The sequence below is a fragment of the Pseudopipra pipra genome, chromosome 13, assembly GCF_036250125.1.
Source record: "Pseudopipra pipra isolate bDixPip1 chromosome 13, bDixPip1.hap1, whole genome shotgun sequence".
Lineage (NCBI taxonomy): Eukaryota > Metazoa > Chordata > Aves > Passeriformes > Pipridae > Pseudopipra > Pseudopipra pipra.
The window spans coordinates 2,289,899-2,306,550 of NC_087561.1; the positions used below are offsets into that span (position 1 = coordinate 2,289,899).

Consider the following 16,652-nt stretch of genomic DNA (forward strand, 5'->3'; position numbering starts at 1 on the left):
AGGGGGGACTGTGTGGATGTGTGGGGCTGAGTTGGCAGTTGGGTATAAACCACGACACCCTCTGTGGGAAAAAGCCACCCTGTGCCGTTATACAGTGAGGGTTTTTTAATAAATACCTTTTTTTTTTGCACAGAAATATACCAAGTTTTACAGAGTACAAACTGCAGGGATAATGACTGAGCATCAAAGACAGAGGATGCAGAGAGCCCTGCTGTCTCCCTCCGGTCTTTTCCAGGCTCTGGTCTCCCCATAACCTTGATTTGCTAAGGCTGGGGAGCGGACAGACAAGGTGCCAGCATGTCCTGCCCCAGGAAAGCCATGCTGGGCAAGTCTCAGCTCTGGGCTGAGGGCACCTGCTGCGAGAGCATCACTGGGACCGAGCAGTATGCAGGCCACCTGCAATGGATGGACAATAACCTTTTGGTGCTGGTGGAGAGACTGGTGCTGGGGTGAACACCGAGTGGTGGCAGTGCTGGAAGTTTCTGGGGAGTTGGTGAGCACAACTCCCATTTTAATCCATCAGACATGACTGGGAAAGGACAGCCCCGTTGTTTGGACCCCAAAGGCAGCTGCCCAGCAAAAAGGGATACTCTGGTCCCACAGCAAAGCACCCGGCTCTGCCTTGCCCTGGCTCCACAATCACCCAGGCAGGGCTTGGCCCTGCTCCCGCCTGGCATGGCCAGGTTGAGGCATGGTCTCATGGCTCCCATCCCTGTCAGCAAGCCCCCCATCCACAGCCCTGGCCACCGAGCACTCTGCCCACCAGAGGAGCCAGGAGAGGGGGTACTCACATTACCCTTTACCTGATCTGAAGGAGAAAGAACCCCAAAAAGAGGGGTCAGGCAGGGCGGATTGGGGTAGGGAGAGGGGAGGTTTGGCCTGTCTGCAGGCTCCCTGTGCCAGAATCCCACCTCTGGGGCAGACACCAGGCAGGCCACGCTCCAGGAGAAAGGAGCATCCTCACCACTTAAAGCCATGGGACCATGTTTGGCTTGGAATCAGAGATGACCCTCTTGGCCAGCTCTGCCACAGCCAGACCTCCAGCTGCCCAGCAACCCAGAGGGGGAAAGCAGAGAGCATCAGGAAAAGACTCTGCTGCTCCAAAGCCACTTACCTCAGGTACAAGACCACCGTGAGCCTTTCCCCCTTTTCAAAGGGATCTAGGAGAACACCTTCCTTACTGCTCCTCCCTGATCTCCAGACAGCAAATATTGCTACAGGCACCAGAGTATGGACTGGGCTCCCCACTCCCACTTGGCAACAAATCCACACGGGGAAGAACCATCTCCCCAAACAGAGAGCGTGGACACCAACTGTGAGGATGGACAGAGGTTTGCCACACCAATCCTGCATCCCCAACTCCTAATCAGAGCCCTGAGCAGAACAGGGCCCAGTGGGGACGTGGGGCGAGGCTGGGCAGCAGCCCAGGGAGGCAGCGAGGCTGTTCTAATCATGGGAAATGTTATGTCTACTCGAGGGGGAAGTGAAGGAATCAAATGCACCATGGGGAGACCCCCGCGTTGAGCCAGGAACAAGCTGCTGCTCGGCTCTGGCTGCTACAGCACTTACGTGAGTGGGGAGTGAGGGGCAGGAGATGGCTGGCTGGCTCCAGAGCCACCCCCACAGCCCGGCCTCACCCCACCTGGGGACAGCTATTTTTGGTTAGGAGGGTAAGGCTATTGTGTGATGGCACCAGCTTGTACAGGTGAGGCGGGGGCCCGACGGACACCAGGAGGGGTCCCAGGCACGGCGAAGGGAGGGCGGGTGGGTGGGTGTGAGTGTGTGAAGAGGCAGGAGGGAGGCAGACCCGCTATTTGCCCGTGGCAGGGGCAGTGGCCACGATCTCTTCGTACTTGGGCGGCGGGTCATTGTAGGAGACGCTGGTCTCCTCCCCACTGCTGCTCTCCGGGTGGCCCGTCACCTCCTCGTAGGAAGGCGGGGGGGTGGCACTGGACAGTCTGGAGAGGATGGAGACCGAGTGCTCTGGCAGGCAGAGGGTGTTGTCTTGCTGGGGGGGGGTGCCCCCAGCTCTGCCGTCTCCAGCCCCCCGGTTGCTGGCTTCCCGCTGGTACTGGGTTTCCCCCTGGCTCTGGGAGCGCTCCCGGTACACCATGACCCTGGGCAGGCTGCGTCCCGTCCGGCTGGCCAGGTACCGGTTCTGGGCGTAGGAAGGGCGGTGGCGGGTGGCCTTTTGAAGCTGGCACCTCCAGATGATGAAGAGGGCGATGACTATCAGAAGGGCCACTCCCAGCAGGGGCACCACCACATACATGGCGTCAGAGCGCTCCGTGCTGTGCCCAGGGTCCTTGACAGAGTAGACGGAGTTGGTGTAGCCCTTCCAAAACTCCATCTGTGGCGGGAGCAGAGAAACAACCATCATGTGCTGCAGGTGGGAGAAGCACCCCCTGACCACCACCAGCAATAATCACTGCCTTCCCCAGGCCCACAAAAGGGCAGCTTTTCGGATGTCCCCCACCACTTTCGCCTGAGGTGCTGTAGGAACCAACAGAGGTGGTCATGGGAACATCCCTCAACAGTGGCCAACAGCCCCCACACCAAGCAGGGAGAAATTTAGCTCACACCAACCCCAGGCTGGAGAGTCAGGGACAACAGCACAGATTTCCCAGGTGCCATGGCAGTGCCAGCTTGACCTGCAGCTCTGGGCGGGGTGTCCTGGCACAACCAAGGCAGTGGCCTAGGAAGGGAAAGCCATGCTGGAAAGTGAGGCCACAGCATGCTGCCTGCAGACAGAAGAGGACAAAAGGAGAGGCTGTTCCCCCTGTGCTTTCCCTCTCTGTCTCCAGCTTGCTGAAGTGTGAACCCTCACACATCCAGTGGGGAGCAGGGCAGGACAAACTCACCGTCTTCTCCTTGTTCTCAAACACCTCCTTGACCTCCTCATAGCTGCAGACCTCCTCGATGCACTCCCGCTCGATGGTGCCCTGACGGATCTCCTCCAGGAAGCCATTGGCTCTGGGAAAGCGTTTCAGGACCGAGTGGGCATTCCTGGCCCCCAAGAACACTGCAACACACAAGGCAGAGACATGCTGAGCAGGGACAACCCCATACCTGGCCTCTGCCCAGCCAGGCTTTCCCACCTGGCTTCCTGGTGCTACAGGCATTCCCAACACCAAAAGCCTAGGGCTACAAATGAGGTGGCACAGCAGAGTGCCCACTGTGGGACAGCACACCCAGAGGGGCACAGGGCTCTTGGGGTCTCCCCAGAGATGTATGGCACCAGGAGCCCTTCCATCAGGGCTGAGGTGCTGGAGGCTTTGGAAGCAGCAGCTGCAGCCACACAGGGCAACTGAAGAAGCAACAGAAGGTTCCAAAAATACTTGTTGTCAACCTCCTGCCCGTGACGAACTTCACCTTTCTGCCTCTTTGCTGCAAAGGAGATCCCACTAGGCAAGGGAGACCCTGCAGGGCTGGGATGGAGAGCCAGGGCTCTGGCACGAGAGGGACTCACAGCACACAGTTCACTGCACGACAGCCTGCTGGGAGCTGCTGGCCCTGCTGCCAGCTGCTGAGGGGTCATGCAGGCTCAGGTGGCTTCAAGGACTCTGCTCAGGTCCTAGAGAAACCACTGTGTCTTCTCCCAGGCCAACAAGAGCAAACATCCCCAACATACGGGGACAGTACAGGGGGTCATGACTCAGGTACTGAGGGGGGCCTGAACAGCCTCTCCTCTCATCACATTCTCATCCCCACTGTGTTTTGGTGCAGAGGCCTCACAAACCTTCCTCTGCTCCCAAAGCCTGGGAGATTCCTCAGGTGTTCCCACAGAGCATGCAGTCAGGAAGCCAGAGTGAGCAGGAAGAGCACCTTCCTGCCTGCGAGAGAGACATCAAAGCCTCTCCCCACATATTCTGCAGGAAGGAGACCCCCATGGGGCACAGCAGGCAGGCACCTACCAGGACCTGCAGCAGCACAGGAGGCAAACAAGCTGTTGCCCAGAAAGCAGAAACTTCACACAAAACATGATCCTCCCAGGATCCAAACATCCCGTGCACACATTTCAGGAGTGAGTGTTTCCACAATGCAGCTCAACACACTCAGCTGTAGGCTGACCCCATCTCTTCCCACCACGCCACAAAATCATGCTGCTTCCCTTGAGAAAGATGAATTGGTTCAGCTGGCTGATCCACAGGAACATATTTACCTCTTTCACCCTCAGGTTTAGTCTTCCATTGGATCAACAAGGTGAACCAATTCACAGAGCAGCAGCATCAAAGATGCAGGAAAAGGAGGCAGGGGGACACACGGAGTCTCCCATGTGACCAGCTTGGTGCTAACACAGAAATACTCCTTCAACAAGGATCTCAGTGAAGATCAAACACAACAGTGGAAAGCTACCAACTTCTTTCCTTAGGAGCCTTTTGCCAGGGAGAAAGGCAGTTTTCCTTCTGCTTTACCTTCCACATATCCTGCTCCTAAAACAATACAGCAAGGTGTTTGTGAGAGTATTTGTAAATATCAACAGGGATGAGATCATGGTGTGAGAGGCAACTACTGCTGTGCTACACCATCCTGGGCTTGGAGGCACTGTGCTCCTTTTGTGCTGTGTAGGTGCATTTTCCCCTCGTGATTTATTAATGCCTTGCTTCAGTGAGAGAGTTTGCAGAAGGCTGAACCACTGAGGTGTGAATGAAGAGCAGCATGAATGATGTGAGTCACAGATCTTCCCTCAGAATCGACTTTATTATGCAAACCTTTTTTTTGGTTTTTTTGTTTTTTTACAAGGATAACCGAAAAAGCATTTTCAAGAGGCACAGAAGGCATCTCACAGAAGGGCAGGCAGGGATCAGCTTGCCTTGGCTTTCACAGTTGAGGAGGGTTATCCTGGCTGGAGAGAGAGCAGGCTGTCAGGCCGACCTCCTCTTGAGCCTTTCCAGAAGAAGATGAAATTTTACAGAGACAGCACCCATTCTGCAAATGTCCCATCCTTTGCTGGAGAAGTCTGGCCTCACCTCCTTTGCCTCCCACCTTGATCAGGCTGCGGTGTGAACTCTCCCCTCCTCAGCACTTGAGCCTGAGACTCTTTCCAACTTCCTCAGCACACATTGGAGCAACAAGCTTGGCTGCAGATCTCACTGTCAGGGCTTTCCATCCCTGCAGACACCGGTCACTTGACCCCTTCCCTGCTTTGCTGTGCTGAACTGGCCACTATGGTGGGAAATAAAAACAGACACACAGGCAGGCAGGTATCACGAGCAGTGTCCCAACTCTAAGCATGCTGTGACAGAGGGGTGTGTCTCTCCCCACATGCAATTTCCTACAAATGGCAGGAGAGCAGAAACTAAGTCACTGCTCCCTCTCCTCTGCTACATGGAGAGTGCAAAGAGCTCCCACGTGCCTGGGGACCAGAGCAGGAAAACCACACAGGCCTTCAGGAAACAAGAGCCTCTCATCCCCAACCTGGATCCCCAACTGACATGAAGAGCAGACAGCAGAGCACATCCTGTCCCTAAGCCCCAGGGCGGAGGGGACTTCCCAAGGCCCAGCACCCTCAGCACTGACCCCCTGTGCCTCTCCAGGTCTCCCCACACCAGCTGGAGAACCGGTGCTCGGGAAAGATCAGAGTTTTAGGCGGGGGAAGCAGGACTGAGGGCTGGGTTCACCTCATTCCTGCTGGTTTTCCTGGGCTGCTGATGGCCCCTGGTGGACACCAGCCCACGTCTCGGCTGCCCAGCTTGGGGGAACCCCCAGGGCTGTTTCTCTGGAGAAGGACACGCAGCTGTGCCTGCAGAGGGACAGACGGGGCTGCTCGCTGCTGCACAGCATGTGATGGGGAACAGGCTCATCACCACATCCCCCTCCTGCACGTCAGGGTCACCGTGAAGGGCTGACTTGGCAGGGGACACTGCCACCACAGGGGACACCTTCCACAACCAGGAAATGCTGGTGAGCCAGCCCCTGAGCTCTGGGAGGGAGAAAAGGCAGCAGTGCAGGAAGGCAGGGACCCAGCTGGGCACCCTCCTCATTAACTGGAGATTAAAGGAGCCTTTTAAAAACACTGCCTGAAGATCTCTGCTCCCTCCCCCACCCAGCACAGCACACATAATGAAAGAAGGCATACCTGTCATCCCTGGGGTCCTCCTCCTCAGCACGGACACTGCCTCCACCTTCACCGCTGGCTCCAGCGACACTCCGAGCAAATCCTGAGATCCCAGACAGATCTCTGTGTCTCTCCACTCACTACTGCCATGCTCCTTGAGCTCCCAGCACACGCTGCACGCAGCCTCCGCACAGGCTGCCCAGGAGAGCGAGGAGGGAGGGTTGAGCCTGGCTCTGAACAGCCCACACGCCATCCTCCACCCTGCACCCTCGCCAGCCTCAGCCCCGCTGTCCAGGCACTCCTCTGGGGGTGCCACATCCACAGGAACGCAGAGCCCCAGTGCCACCAGCACACAGGCCCCAGGGCAGTGTGGCCCCCTGGGTGGGCACTGGTGGGGTGGCAGCTCTGCTGTTGGGAGGTGCCAGAGCAGGCCGGCAGCCCCTGCGGAGGGGCCGGTCAGCCCACACAGCCTCGGGGAGGCCTGTCCTGCACAGCAAGCACCACACACAGAAAGAAATGCTGTGGCCTCTGGGTAGTCCCAGAGAGGTCAGACCTTCAGCACCTCCTCTCGACTCCCACCTTGCAGAGGAGAGAGAGAAGCACAAGTCAGGCCGGACCTCAGACCTCATCCAGGGGTAACAGCTGATGGCATCAGCTCCCCATAGAGGATAACACCCCCCAAAAAGCACAGGCACCCCCTTCCCTGAGAGATGGCTGCCAAACATCCCCCTTCTCCTCTCCAGCACCACTGCCACCTCTCCATCTTGCCTGGGGAGCACTTACTTGCCATGCTGCCTCACTCGGCCACGGGGGGCTCCTGCCTACCTGCAGGGAAGAAAACGGGACAGTCAGTGACAGATTAAATCACCCCCAAAAGCCCAAGACCTCCATCACCCAGAGTCAGATTCATGCAGAAAGCAGGGTGCTGACTGGTGGACCCAGGACAGATCCCAGCTAAGCAGTGCCCCTGCAGAGAGCCAAGGACTCCAGCTGCCTCCCCACTCATTGCATGGCTGGAGGGGCTCAGGGACCCTCAGCTCCTGGAGTGCTGGGAGCCCAGGGAGGACCAGGGCCCAGCCCACTGGCCCTGCCCAAGCAGCTCAGTGCAAAGTAGGAAGGGAAGAACTGGATGAAGGAGAGACCACATTTCTCATCAGCAGACACGATGACTTGCCGTGTCAGAAGCTGTTGGGAACAGCCTGGTGCTCTTCCCTTCTACAAGAGATTGATGGATACAGGTAAAGCAGTCGTCCTGTTTTAGAGCAATGTCACAGCCGTGCCAGTTCTCACTCCTGCAACTCCTACCCACAATCTGCAATAAATGGGGCCACACAGTTTGCTCCACTGCCATCAAGCTGAGTACACAGCAGGAAAGAAAAGGACATGCCTCTCCTAAAGGTTGTTGGGCCTCTGTAAGGGCAACAGCAAGAGTGACAGAGCTCCCTGCATGCCCAGGACAGCAGCTCTCCAGCTGGAAAAGCACCTTTTTTACTTAAAGAGCAAAACTATAGTAAACAAAACCCCACAAGAGTGAAGCAAAGCCCTGCAGAAGGAGAGGATACTCCTCTCTGCCTGCAGGAGGAGTGTCATCTACTTGTTTTTCATGCTTTGCCTTCTCCCTGTGCTCAATTCCCCATGGATCAGACAACCCTGGGCTAAGCCTCACTTCATGTGACATCTTGCTGTGGCAAAGCCACCACTCTGTCAGGAGACAGCTTCTACAGTGATCTATTGTGGATGAAGGAGCAAACACAGTTAGAAACAGCAGGAACTAAACCACATGTTGGTCTCAGGTCCAGGACTTCAGATACTCAGTTATTCCAAAAGCCCTTGGGTCCGCTCAGCAGGAGTGAGGCCAGGGACAGCACAGAGCCATCCACGGGGTCAGCAGGGCTGGAAACACAGCTCTCCTCCCACATAAAAGTCAGGTACTCAGACACACAGAAGGGCTGGTGCCACACACCATCACAGCAGGAGCACCACACGTCACAACAGCCACCTTCCAGTAAATGGAGCACCTCTCTCTGCCAACATCAGGTTCCCCGTGGTTTCCAAGGTTCCTACACCATAAGTGGCAAGAGGGCAAGCAAGCCTGGACCTGTCTCCAGAGGGAGAAAGCAGTTTCCTCCCAACAGTTTGCAAAGCTCAGATTGGAGTTGAAGCAAGAATGAGAGAAAGCAGGAGAGCATCAGGACTGCACAGGAGGGGTCTGCTGCCTCCTATGCCCCCCAGCCCAGCCCTGCTTCTGTGAGCCCTCCTGGAGGATGTGAGAGGCCTCCAGATTCATGTATTCTCCCACTGCCCTCCAGATCCATGGATTCCCCCACAGACCCCTGGATTCATGCATTCCCCGGCAGGATGTGTCAGCTCTAAGCAGGGACCCCCTGACCCGCTTTTATTGTCATCGGTTTTTAAAAAGAGACCCAAACCCCCAGGATAAAAGAAGGGACAGCACAGAGAACATGCCACAGTTCCCACACAAGCGCTCGCTGTCATGGGCATTCCCCCTCTATGATGGACAGGAGGACAGAGACACAGAAATGAGGATATTCAAGACCGGATCTGTCGGGATCCCCAGCTCCATAACCCACATCATTCATCAGGCCACAAATTTAACATAGTTTCATTTAATTTACAGTCTTTCAGTTTTTTCCAGGCATCTGTGTCAACGCTCCCAGCGTCAGAGCTCAGGGGTGGTTTATTCCAAGTGCAAACAATAAGGCAGGTCCACACAAGCCCAGAAGCACGAGCGATGCCGGTGAGAAGGGCACACATCCCAGACACTTATTTTTATTTCCACGTGCAAATTCCTCAACCACCTCCCCCGGCTCCTGCGAGCAGGAAAAGCTGGAGCACCACACACGCTGACGCCAAGGGGAGCAGCATCCCTCCCGCCCCCACACAGCCACGCAGGCTGAGAGAAGCCTGAAGCTGGAGGCTGACCCAGCAGACGCCCACCCATTCCCGGTCCCCCCCTCCGGCTTCCCATCCTCTATAAATACCCCATCGATAGGAGGTTGCCAAGGCAACCGTGAGGAGGCGCGAGGGATGCAGCCATGGGAGTGAGGATGCTGCAGTCGCACATTTGTGTCTCCCCCAGGCTCCCCCATCTCCGCCCCCGCTCCCGTCACCGACGCCAGAGGAGGAAATCGTGCCGGGAAAACACGGTGCAACGCGTGGTGCCGACCCCCGAGCGGGCCTGGGGGGTCCACACTGGGGGATGGCATCTCCTCGACAGGCTGGGGGGGCACAGGTCCAGGGCAGGGGGACCCACAGCCCCCCGTGCCGCGCCGCGCCGGGAGGATGCTGACTCTGCCGGCATCACGTAGCCGCGGTACCAGCGGCTCAGCTGGATCCAGCACTGGGGGTTTTCCGTGCCAGGATCCACCGTGAGAAGAGGCTACACCAGACAGGGACCGTGGGATCCCCACGGGAAGCCTCGTCCTCCCAAAACAGCCTCCAGACCCCACCGCGCTCCCCGCGCCGGCTGCCCCGGCAGCCTCCGCCCCGGCCCCTCCGTGCCCAAACCCAGCTCCAAATTACTCCCACCGCCCTCGGCTCCCAGAGCCGCCCCACGGCGGGTACCCCCAGCTCACCTGTCACCCCACGGCGGGTACCCCCAGCTCACCTGTCACCCCACGGCGGGTACCCCCAGCTCACCTGCCCGGGGGCTTCCCAGCCCCGGGCGAGCCCCTGCCCCACCACACACACCCCGCCCCACCGACACGTCTCCCCGCGGCTCTGCCACTCTGCTCTTCCCCGAGCGCCCAGAGCCCCCTCGCCAGCCCCATCCCCGGTGGTCCCGCCCGGTGCCCGCCGCCCCCCAACCCCGCCGGTACCTCATGGCGGCCCCGCGCGCGCCGCAGCCGCTCCCTCCCGCCGGCGGGCAGGGAGGGGAGATAAGGCCCCGCCCCGACACGCCCCTCGCCGCCCCTCGGCCAATCGCGCCGCTCCTGCAATAGAAGCGCGAGGCGGGCAGTGGGCGGGGCCACGAGCTCCCACCCCGGCCCAGCTCGTACCGACAGCCAATGAGGGCGCGCTGCGGCTGCCGGGCGGTGCCGCGGTGGCCGCTGGGAGTTGTAGTCCCGCGCGGTGGCGCGGTCCCCGCACAGCCCAGGGCGCGGCCCCGGGGGCGGGCGGAGAGCCCCGGGCGGGGTCTGTGCCCGCTCCGCTCGCAGCAGGGTCCGCCTGCCCCTGCCTGCCGTCTCACAGCGGCTTGCCGGGGCCGGCGCTGCCAGCCTGCGGCAAGAGACCCGCTGTCACATCCCCTGCCTCCTCCTCCTCCTCCTCTTCTTTTTCCTCCTCCTCCTCCTCCTCCTCGCTGCCCGAGTCCTCATAAAAGCAGAGGGTGGCCTGCACCGGGAAGTTCTCCAGCAGCTTCTCCCCGACGCCGTACAGGTGGTCAAAGGCCTTGGACTTGGGCCAGAGGAGCCTGTGCGGGAAGAGCCGGGGTGAGCCCCCCGCCCGCCGCCGGCCCCACGCCCCCCGGGGCACCGTGCCGGGGCTCCTACCTGACCGGGTGCCGGAAGAAAGACAGCGCTTTGTCGGGGCCGCCATCCCTCACTGCGTCCCGAGTCTGAGCCTGAGGAGACATAGCCGGGTGGTCCCTGTCCAGTGGCTCCTGCTCCCCCCTTACCCAGCTGGCACCAGGGGCTGCGCTCTCCCCCCCCGCAGACCCGGCAGATCCCCCCTGAGTTGGGGCGCTCACATCCCCGCAAAGGAAGCTGGCATCTCCCTCCCCCCGCCCCGAGGCAGGCTTTGTGCCAGGGTAATCTCCCCCCCGTGCTCAGGAGCTCGTGCCCAGGCATCCCGCTAACCCCCTGAGGAATGCCCGCCCGGGCTGCAAACAGCCGGCCCTTTCAGGCTGCTGGGGGGGTTGTGCTGGCCGTGGCCCCCCGGGGGATCAGCCTGTCCCTGCCCCGGCGTGGGGCACCGGGGTGATGCACCAGGGGAGGTGGGCACGGTACCACCACAGTGCAACAGTGCCGGCGGCGAGGGACTCTGGGGGAAAGGACTCCGGGGAGAGAGGCTGGTTTTCTGCCTAACAGGGACCCCAACCTGTGGGACACGGGGACAGACACAGTAGGGAAGTGTCAAACTCACAGGGTCCGTCTGCTCCCGCCGCCTCCCGGGTCCCTCCTGGGCTCGGGGTAGCCACGGTCTCCAGAGAGGAAGGGGTCTGGGTGAGACAGCAGGTTCAGCGCGACAGCCGCCCACCCTGGCCCGCTCCCCTTTGCCTTGCCCCTCCCACCACGACCCCAGAGTCTCCCACCCCCCCGATCAGCCCCTGCCCGGGTGCCAGCACCCTCTGTCCCACCCGTGGCCGCTGAGGTCAGAGGGGTCCCCACCAGCGCAGCCTTCACCCAAACCCAGCTGGAGCCTTCCCCATCCCACCCTTCATGCACACCCGGCCTCCCCCCTCCCCCCGGGCAGCGCAGTACCTTCCCCCTTGCTCCAGCCCCAGAGCTGGGCAAGCAGTGGCCACAGGCACCCGGAGCCCGTGGGGAGGCAGGCAACAGGCAGCAGCTTGCATGGTGGCAGGAGACACTGTCCCTTCTGACGCTGCAGACCCTCGGTGAGGACACATTTATAGCCCTGCCTCGGCGGTGACTCACAAATTCTTTGGGGCAGGGGAGCAAAGGACTTGGGGGTGTGGGGACAGCAGTCCCTGCGGTGTGAAATTTGTCCCAGTTGTGTAAACAGAGGGCGGGGGGGGCCTGGGGGCGGAGGGGCTGCATCTCTGGTGGAAAAGCAAAACACACAAGGGAAAAGTTAGACACCATTCGTGAGAAAATCCCCAGGGGGGGAACAGGGGAGAGCAGAGACAATTAACAAGGATGATTAAGTGTTCTTTGTAGCCCTTTACATAAGGGAGGGGGAAGGGATGGAGAGTGTTGGGGCAGCATGATGGGCATGAGATGGGACTGCATGATGGGCATGCCATGGGGACAATGTGGGGGGCTTGTGATGGGGACAGTAAAACAGGCAAGATGGGAACAGTGGGATGGGCTGCATTGGAGGCAAGCACAGAGCAGCCAGGAGGCAAGTGATGGGATAAGCAAGGGAGGACAGGGAAGGAAGACAGGTGGCAGGGCTGGACCCCAGGCAGAGGCAAGGCAGTGATCTTGCTCAGGCATCCATGGCCCATTGTCCCAAGGAGCTGCCAGGTCCCATTTCCCCACGCTGAGGAAAGCACACACTAGCCTGTTCTTCCTGCCCTCTCCTTTGGCATTTTGAGACCACACTGGGAGGTACAGAAAAACTTCTTGATACGAGGGTGCAAGGCTGATACCCCTCAGCACTGCCCCCCATCCCCTCCCTGCCCACTGCTCCTGCCCAAGTGCTCGAGGCAAAGTGCCACTGACAGACAGGTCACCTGCTGCTCCCGGGAATGTTTCAGTTTGGGACAAGTAAAGAAAATAGCAAATGGTCCCCACTGTAGCTCTGCTATCAGCATCCAAACACCCCTGTCCAAACGCCGGCCGGACCCTGCTCGGCTCTGAGCACAATTTGTCACCAGGGGCCCTCCCTGCCCCTCTCCATCTGTGGCAGCCGGTGAGCAGGAGGGGGCACGGGGACAGCACAGCCCTCATTACCTTCTCCATTTGCTCCTCATTTGGGCCAGTAGTCTTACAACAACAAACCCCGGGGAGGACAAGCAGGGCCAGGCAGAGTGAACCAACAGCCCAGGCTTACTCTGAGGCATGTGGAGTTGAACCTGCTGGTGTTTCACTGCCCCTCCAACCCCACACAGGCAGCCCAGCCCAGAGTGGGCACACAGATGGTGGCACACAGTCACCTGCCAGCCACTAAGGCTGGCCAGAAGTGTGACAGCAAGCGTCAGTCCTGAGCCAGTTACCTGCCCTGATAATTCATAAACAACAAGCAAAACAAGGCATCCCAGCTCCCCAATCCTTCCCGACGCCAAAGGGGTTTAATTCCGATCTGCAATAAGCCTCTGATCCAGGCGGAGATTTGCAGGTGGATTTTGCAAAGCTGTAGCTAAACAACTCGCAGCCCCTGATCCCCCCCGGCTGCTCACCCTGCCCCGACCAGCCGCCTCCAGTCCTGGGTGACCCCCGGCTGCAGCCGCCCTCGGTCCCGCACTGCTCCTCCAGCTCCTCCGTAAGTACTGCAGAGCCCCGGCACAGCCCTCCCGGGCCTTTTTGCCATCACCCTGGGCACCCCAGGCGTTTCTTTTCCAGCAACACCCCTGGGACGGCACGGGAGGGCTTGGTTAGTGCACAGGAGAGGAGGCAGAAAGTTGGGAGACTTTGGTGCCAAGCATTTGGGGTGGCAGCAGGGGGACAGGGAGCGGAGCAGAGGCCCTGGGGGGTGGCAGCACGCTCAGCCAGGAGCGTTCCCGGGGTGACACGGAGGCCACTGGCCGCGGTGGTGCCAGGGCGGTGTGGGCTCAGTCTGGTTTCGCAAGGCACCGAAGGAGGAGGAATTTTGAAACAAAGCAGAGGGAAAACAAACCAACTCGCTCCACCACCTCTGCCAACCCCCACACCCACGTGCAGGGCTGTGGGCAGGAGGTGGCACAGGCAGAAAAAAAACAGCGTGAGCTGCACCCCGTTGTGCTCACCCCTCCATGGGACAGGTCACCCTGCTCAGCTGGGGTGCTTCCTAGAAGAATCCCCAAAGCCTGCTTTGCCATGATGTGATTCTGCCTTCCGTGGACCTCCAGGCTGTCCCAGGGATGCAGGTGTCACTGTCATATGCATCCCTCTCCATCGTTGTCCCCCGCAGCGTGGAAAGGCTGATATCCATGGTTCAACCTCAGATGGGCACATCCCATTGTCCCAGTGGAGCCTCAGCAGCTTGGGGTGGGTTGTGGGTGACTGCAGATGCCTTGGGTAAGCCCCTGCAGATGGGGAGGAGGTGCCATCCCTCTTCCTCTGCTGGGAAAGCCTCAGGGTCACCACCTGAAGTCCCAAATAACAGTGTTTGGCTTCCTCGGCTTGGGACATCACAGGAGACAAGGGACCTCCAGGAAGAGTGTGGGCACTTTCCCCCCACCAGCAGCTGGCTCTCCATCCCTGCCCGTGGCGTCAGTGCAGGGGAGGGCTTTGGCGTCCTTCCTGGGCAGCACTGCTCTGCCTCTGAAGCCTGGCTGGGGAGATAGCAGAGGTGAAAGGGCGCTTGGCGCTCCTCCACGGGCTTGGGTCAATCGTTAATCTGTGAGGGATTGCTTTCCACTCCTGCAGGTAACTCCCCGCAGCTCCCACCCTTCACAAAACCAGCAGCCCCGGGAGCGGGGTGGAGCTGCAGCGCTGCGAGCGGAGCTCCTCGCAGGGCCATGGGAACGTGAGCACACAGGAGGGAACTGGGCAAGAAGCCGCGAGCCCTGGGTAGGTGACAGCCGGCCCCCACCATGGTGTCCATGGGGCTGCAGCTGCTGGGCTACACCGTGGCCTTCCTGGGCTACATCGGCACGCTGACGGCCACGCTGCTGCCCAGCTGGAAGACCAGCTCCTACATCGGCTCCAGCATCGTGACAGCCGTGAGCTTCACCAAGGGGCTGTGGATGGAGTGCGCCACGTACAGCACGGGCATCACCCAGTGTGACATCTACAGCTCCCTGCTCAACCTGCCTGCCGACATCCAGGCGGCTCAAGCCCTGATGGTGAGCTCCTGTGCCGTGTCCTCCCTCGCCTGCCTCCTCGCCATCGTGGGCATGAGGTGCACTGTCTTCAACCAGGGCTCGCCAGGCAAGGACCGGGTGGCAGTGGCGGGCGGCGCATTCTTCATCCTCGGGGGGCTGCTCTGCTTCATCCCGCTGGTGTGGAACATCCACGTGGTGCTGCGGGATTTCCGCAACCCCGTGCTCCCCGACAGCATGAAGTTCGAGCTCGGGGAGGCTCTTTACCTGGGCATCATCTCCTCCCTCCTCTCCCTCGTCGGTGGCTTCATCCTCTGCACCTCCTGCCCTGCCCGGGACCCAGCAGACACCTACACCTACCAGCCTCAGCTGCTGGTGAGCAAGAGCCCCCAGCCCTCTGTCAGCCACGTGCAGAAGCCCAAGAGTGAGGTCAACTCCTACAACCTGACGGGATATGTGTAGCAGCTGCAGGTGGGAACCAGGCTGGCACCTCTCCCAGCTCCCCAGAGCGCCTGGGCTGGCACCGAGGGAGCGCGGTAAGAGGAGAGGACACAGCGGCATCACCTGTGCTCAGCCTTCTCACGTGCTGGGTGGGGGGGTCAACCCTGCTCTCTCCCTGGGGATCCTGAGAGCCTTGTGACTGCTTGGAGATCCCAGCTGGTGGCTTATGTTTTTGAAGGACCCTGAATCCGGCTTCTGTTTCCTGCTCTATGCTGCCAGCCCGCAGGCAGCCCCTGGCACAGCAGGACCCCAGCCTGCAGCCCCAATGAACCTATCTGTATGGGAGGGGTGGGCTTGTGGCCCCAGGGACCAGCCCTCTGGCCATGGAGGCATCACAGCAGGGTCAAGGGCATCACGGAGTCGCTGCTGGGGGGGTTGAGTGCTGGTTGCAAACAGATGTCGCAATAAATTTGTCTTTCTAGCCAGACTGTATCTGAGCTTTCCTCTGGCACGGAGGGGCCCTGGCAGCTCCCCCAGCAGGGTGGACTCTGTGGGCTATGCTTGCCTGCCTGGAGCTTCTGGCCCTTGCTCTGGCCTGCCTCCCCCCGCCCCACACCTCGTGGATTTGCTCCCCAGGAACCCAGGCAAGTGGGAGCACTGTTGGGAGAGAGGAGGGTCACTCCCCTGCACAGTTTGTCCCTGGGCACCATGCTGACAGGTGCCACTGCTGTGAGGGTGCCAGCAGGGGCAAGCAGAGCTCCCTAAGGGCTAATGGCAGGCAACACCTTCCCCCCACCCCTCCGCTCTTCCTGCTCCTAAGGGTGCAGGTGTCACTGGGACTGGGGTGCCCACAGGGGGATTCCCTGCCCCTGGAAACATGTGGCACATCAAAGTCCACAGGAGGTGGGGGGAGCCCTGGCATTCCCACATTTCCATCCCAGGATGGAGATGAGAACTGGCACCCAGGCAGTCATGGTCCCAAGCACCAGAAGCAGCTGCTGGCCATGGTGGAGACTGAGCACACCAACATAGCTGCAGAGGGGTCTCACAGGCAGGTCCTGAGGTCCTTCCAGGGGCTGTTTTTGGAGGGAAAATGCCACCAGTGAGACATCAGAAAGCTGCAAAAGATGGGCAGGCGGGAGCCAAGGCTGCTCCACACAACCCTTTGGCAGTGATGGGACAACACTGTGTAGCTGCAGCCCTACACAGGAGCAGCAGCATAACAGGTCACACAGGCTGCCAGTGGCACTGGGGGATGCTGGGCACGTGCCAGGGCATGGCAGGAGGAGAGGAGGTGCAGGAAGCCCAGGCCCACAGCCCACCAAGGACCAAGTACATTTTAACACATCTGATGTATCCCTACCAGATGCAAGAGAACCCCCTGCTCTGCCATACCACAGAAGGGACACCCTTGCTCTGGCTCCCTGTCCTCCAGGGACAAGTTTTACTCTACCTACTGACCTCTCATAAAGCAATTTAGATTAGGTCCCAGAGAGGAAGGGACCATGTTCCCCACGGAAACGTCACCACTGTTACCCTTGCACCAGT

The 16,652-nt window shown here is 59.9% G+C and overlaps 3 protein-coding genes across 5 annotated transcripts; 1 reads left to right on the forward strand and 2 right to left on the reverse strand.

Moving 5' to 3' along the window:
• Positions 1 to 87: 87 nt before the first annotated feature.
• PRRG3 (proline rich and Gla domain 3) lies at positions 88 to 9,973 on the reverse strand. Of its 3 annotated transcripts, none has more exons than XM_064669582.1 (4): positions 9,898 to 9,973; positions 6,842 to 6,883; positions 2,862 to 3,022; positions 88 to 2,350 (listed from the first exon to the last, which is right to left on the reverse strand). In XM_064669582.1, exons 2-4 carry the CDS (start codon positions 6,846 to 6,848, stop codon positions 1,811 to 1,813), a joined length of 708 nt encoding a protein of 235 aa, XP_064525652.1. In that variant the 5' UTR covers positions 6,849 to 6,883; positions 9,898 to 9,973; the 3' UTR covers positions 88 to 1,810. The 3 variants fall into 3 exon arrangements, 2 of the variants coding, with proteins under 2 accessions (XP_064525652.1, XP_064525653.1); XM_064669583.1 differs by lacking the exon at positions 9,898 to 9,973 and adding an exon at positions 7,725 to 9,631; XR_010433950.1 differs by lacking the exons at positions 88 to 2,350; positions 2,862 to 3,022 and adding exons at positions 4,683 to 5,166; positions 6,080 to 6,253.
• A 64-nt stretch (positions 9,974 to 10,037) lies between these two features.
• RIPPLY1 (ripply transcriptional repressor 1) lies at positions 10,038 to 14,233 on the reverse strand. Its single transcript, XM_064669619.1, has 4 exons — positions 11,500 to 14,233; positions 11,162 to 11,237; positions 10,570 to 10,640; positions 10,038 to 10,490 (listed from the first exon to the last, which is right to left on the reverse strand). The coding sequence occupies exons 1-4, from the start codon at positions 11,643 to 11,645 to the stop codon at positions 10,265 to 10,267; spliced, it is 519 nt and encodes a 172-aa protein (XP_064525689.1). The 5' UTR covers positions 11,646 to 14,233; the 3' UTR covers positions 10,038 to 10,264.
• On the forward strand, positions 14,165 to 15,585 carry CLDN2 (claudin 2). The gene has a single exon (XM_064669617.1). The coding sequence runs from the start codon at positions 14,436 to 14,438 to the stop codon at positions 15,123 to 15,125; it is 690 nt and encodes a 229-aa protein (XP_064525687.1). The 5' UTR covers positions 14,165 to 14,435; the 3' UTR covers positions 15,126 to 15,585.
• The last annotated feature ends 1,067 nt before the right edge of the window (positions 15,586 to 16,652 follow it).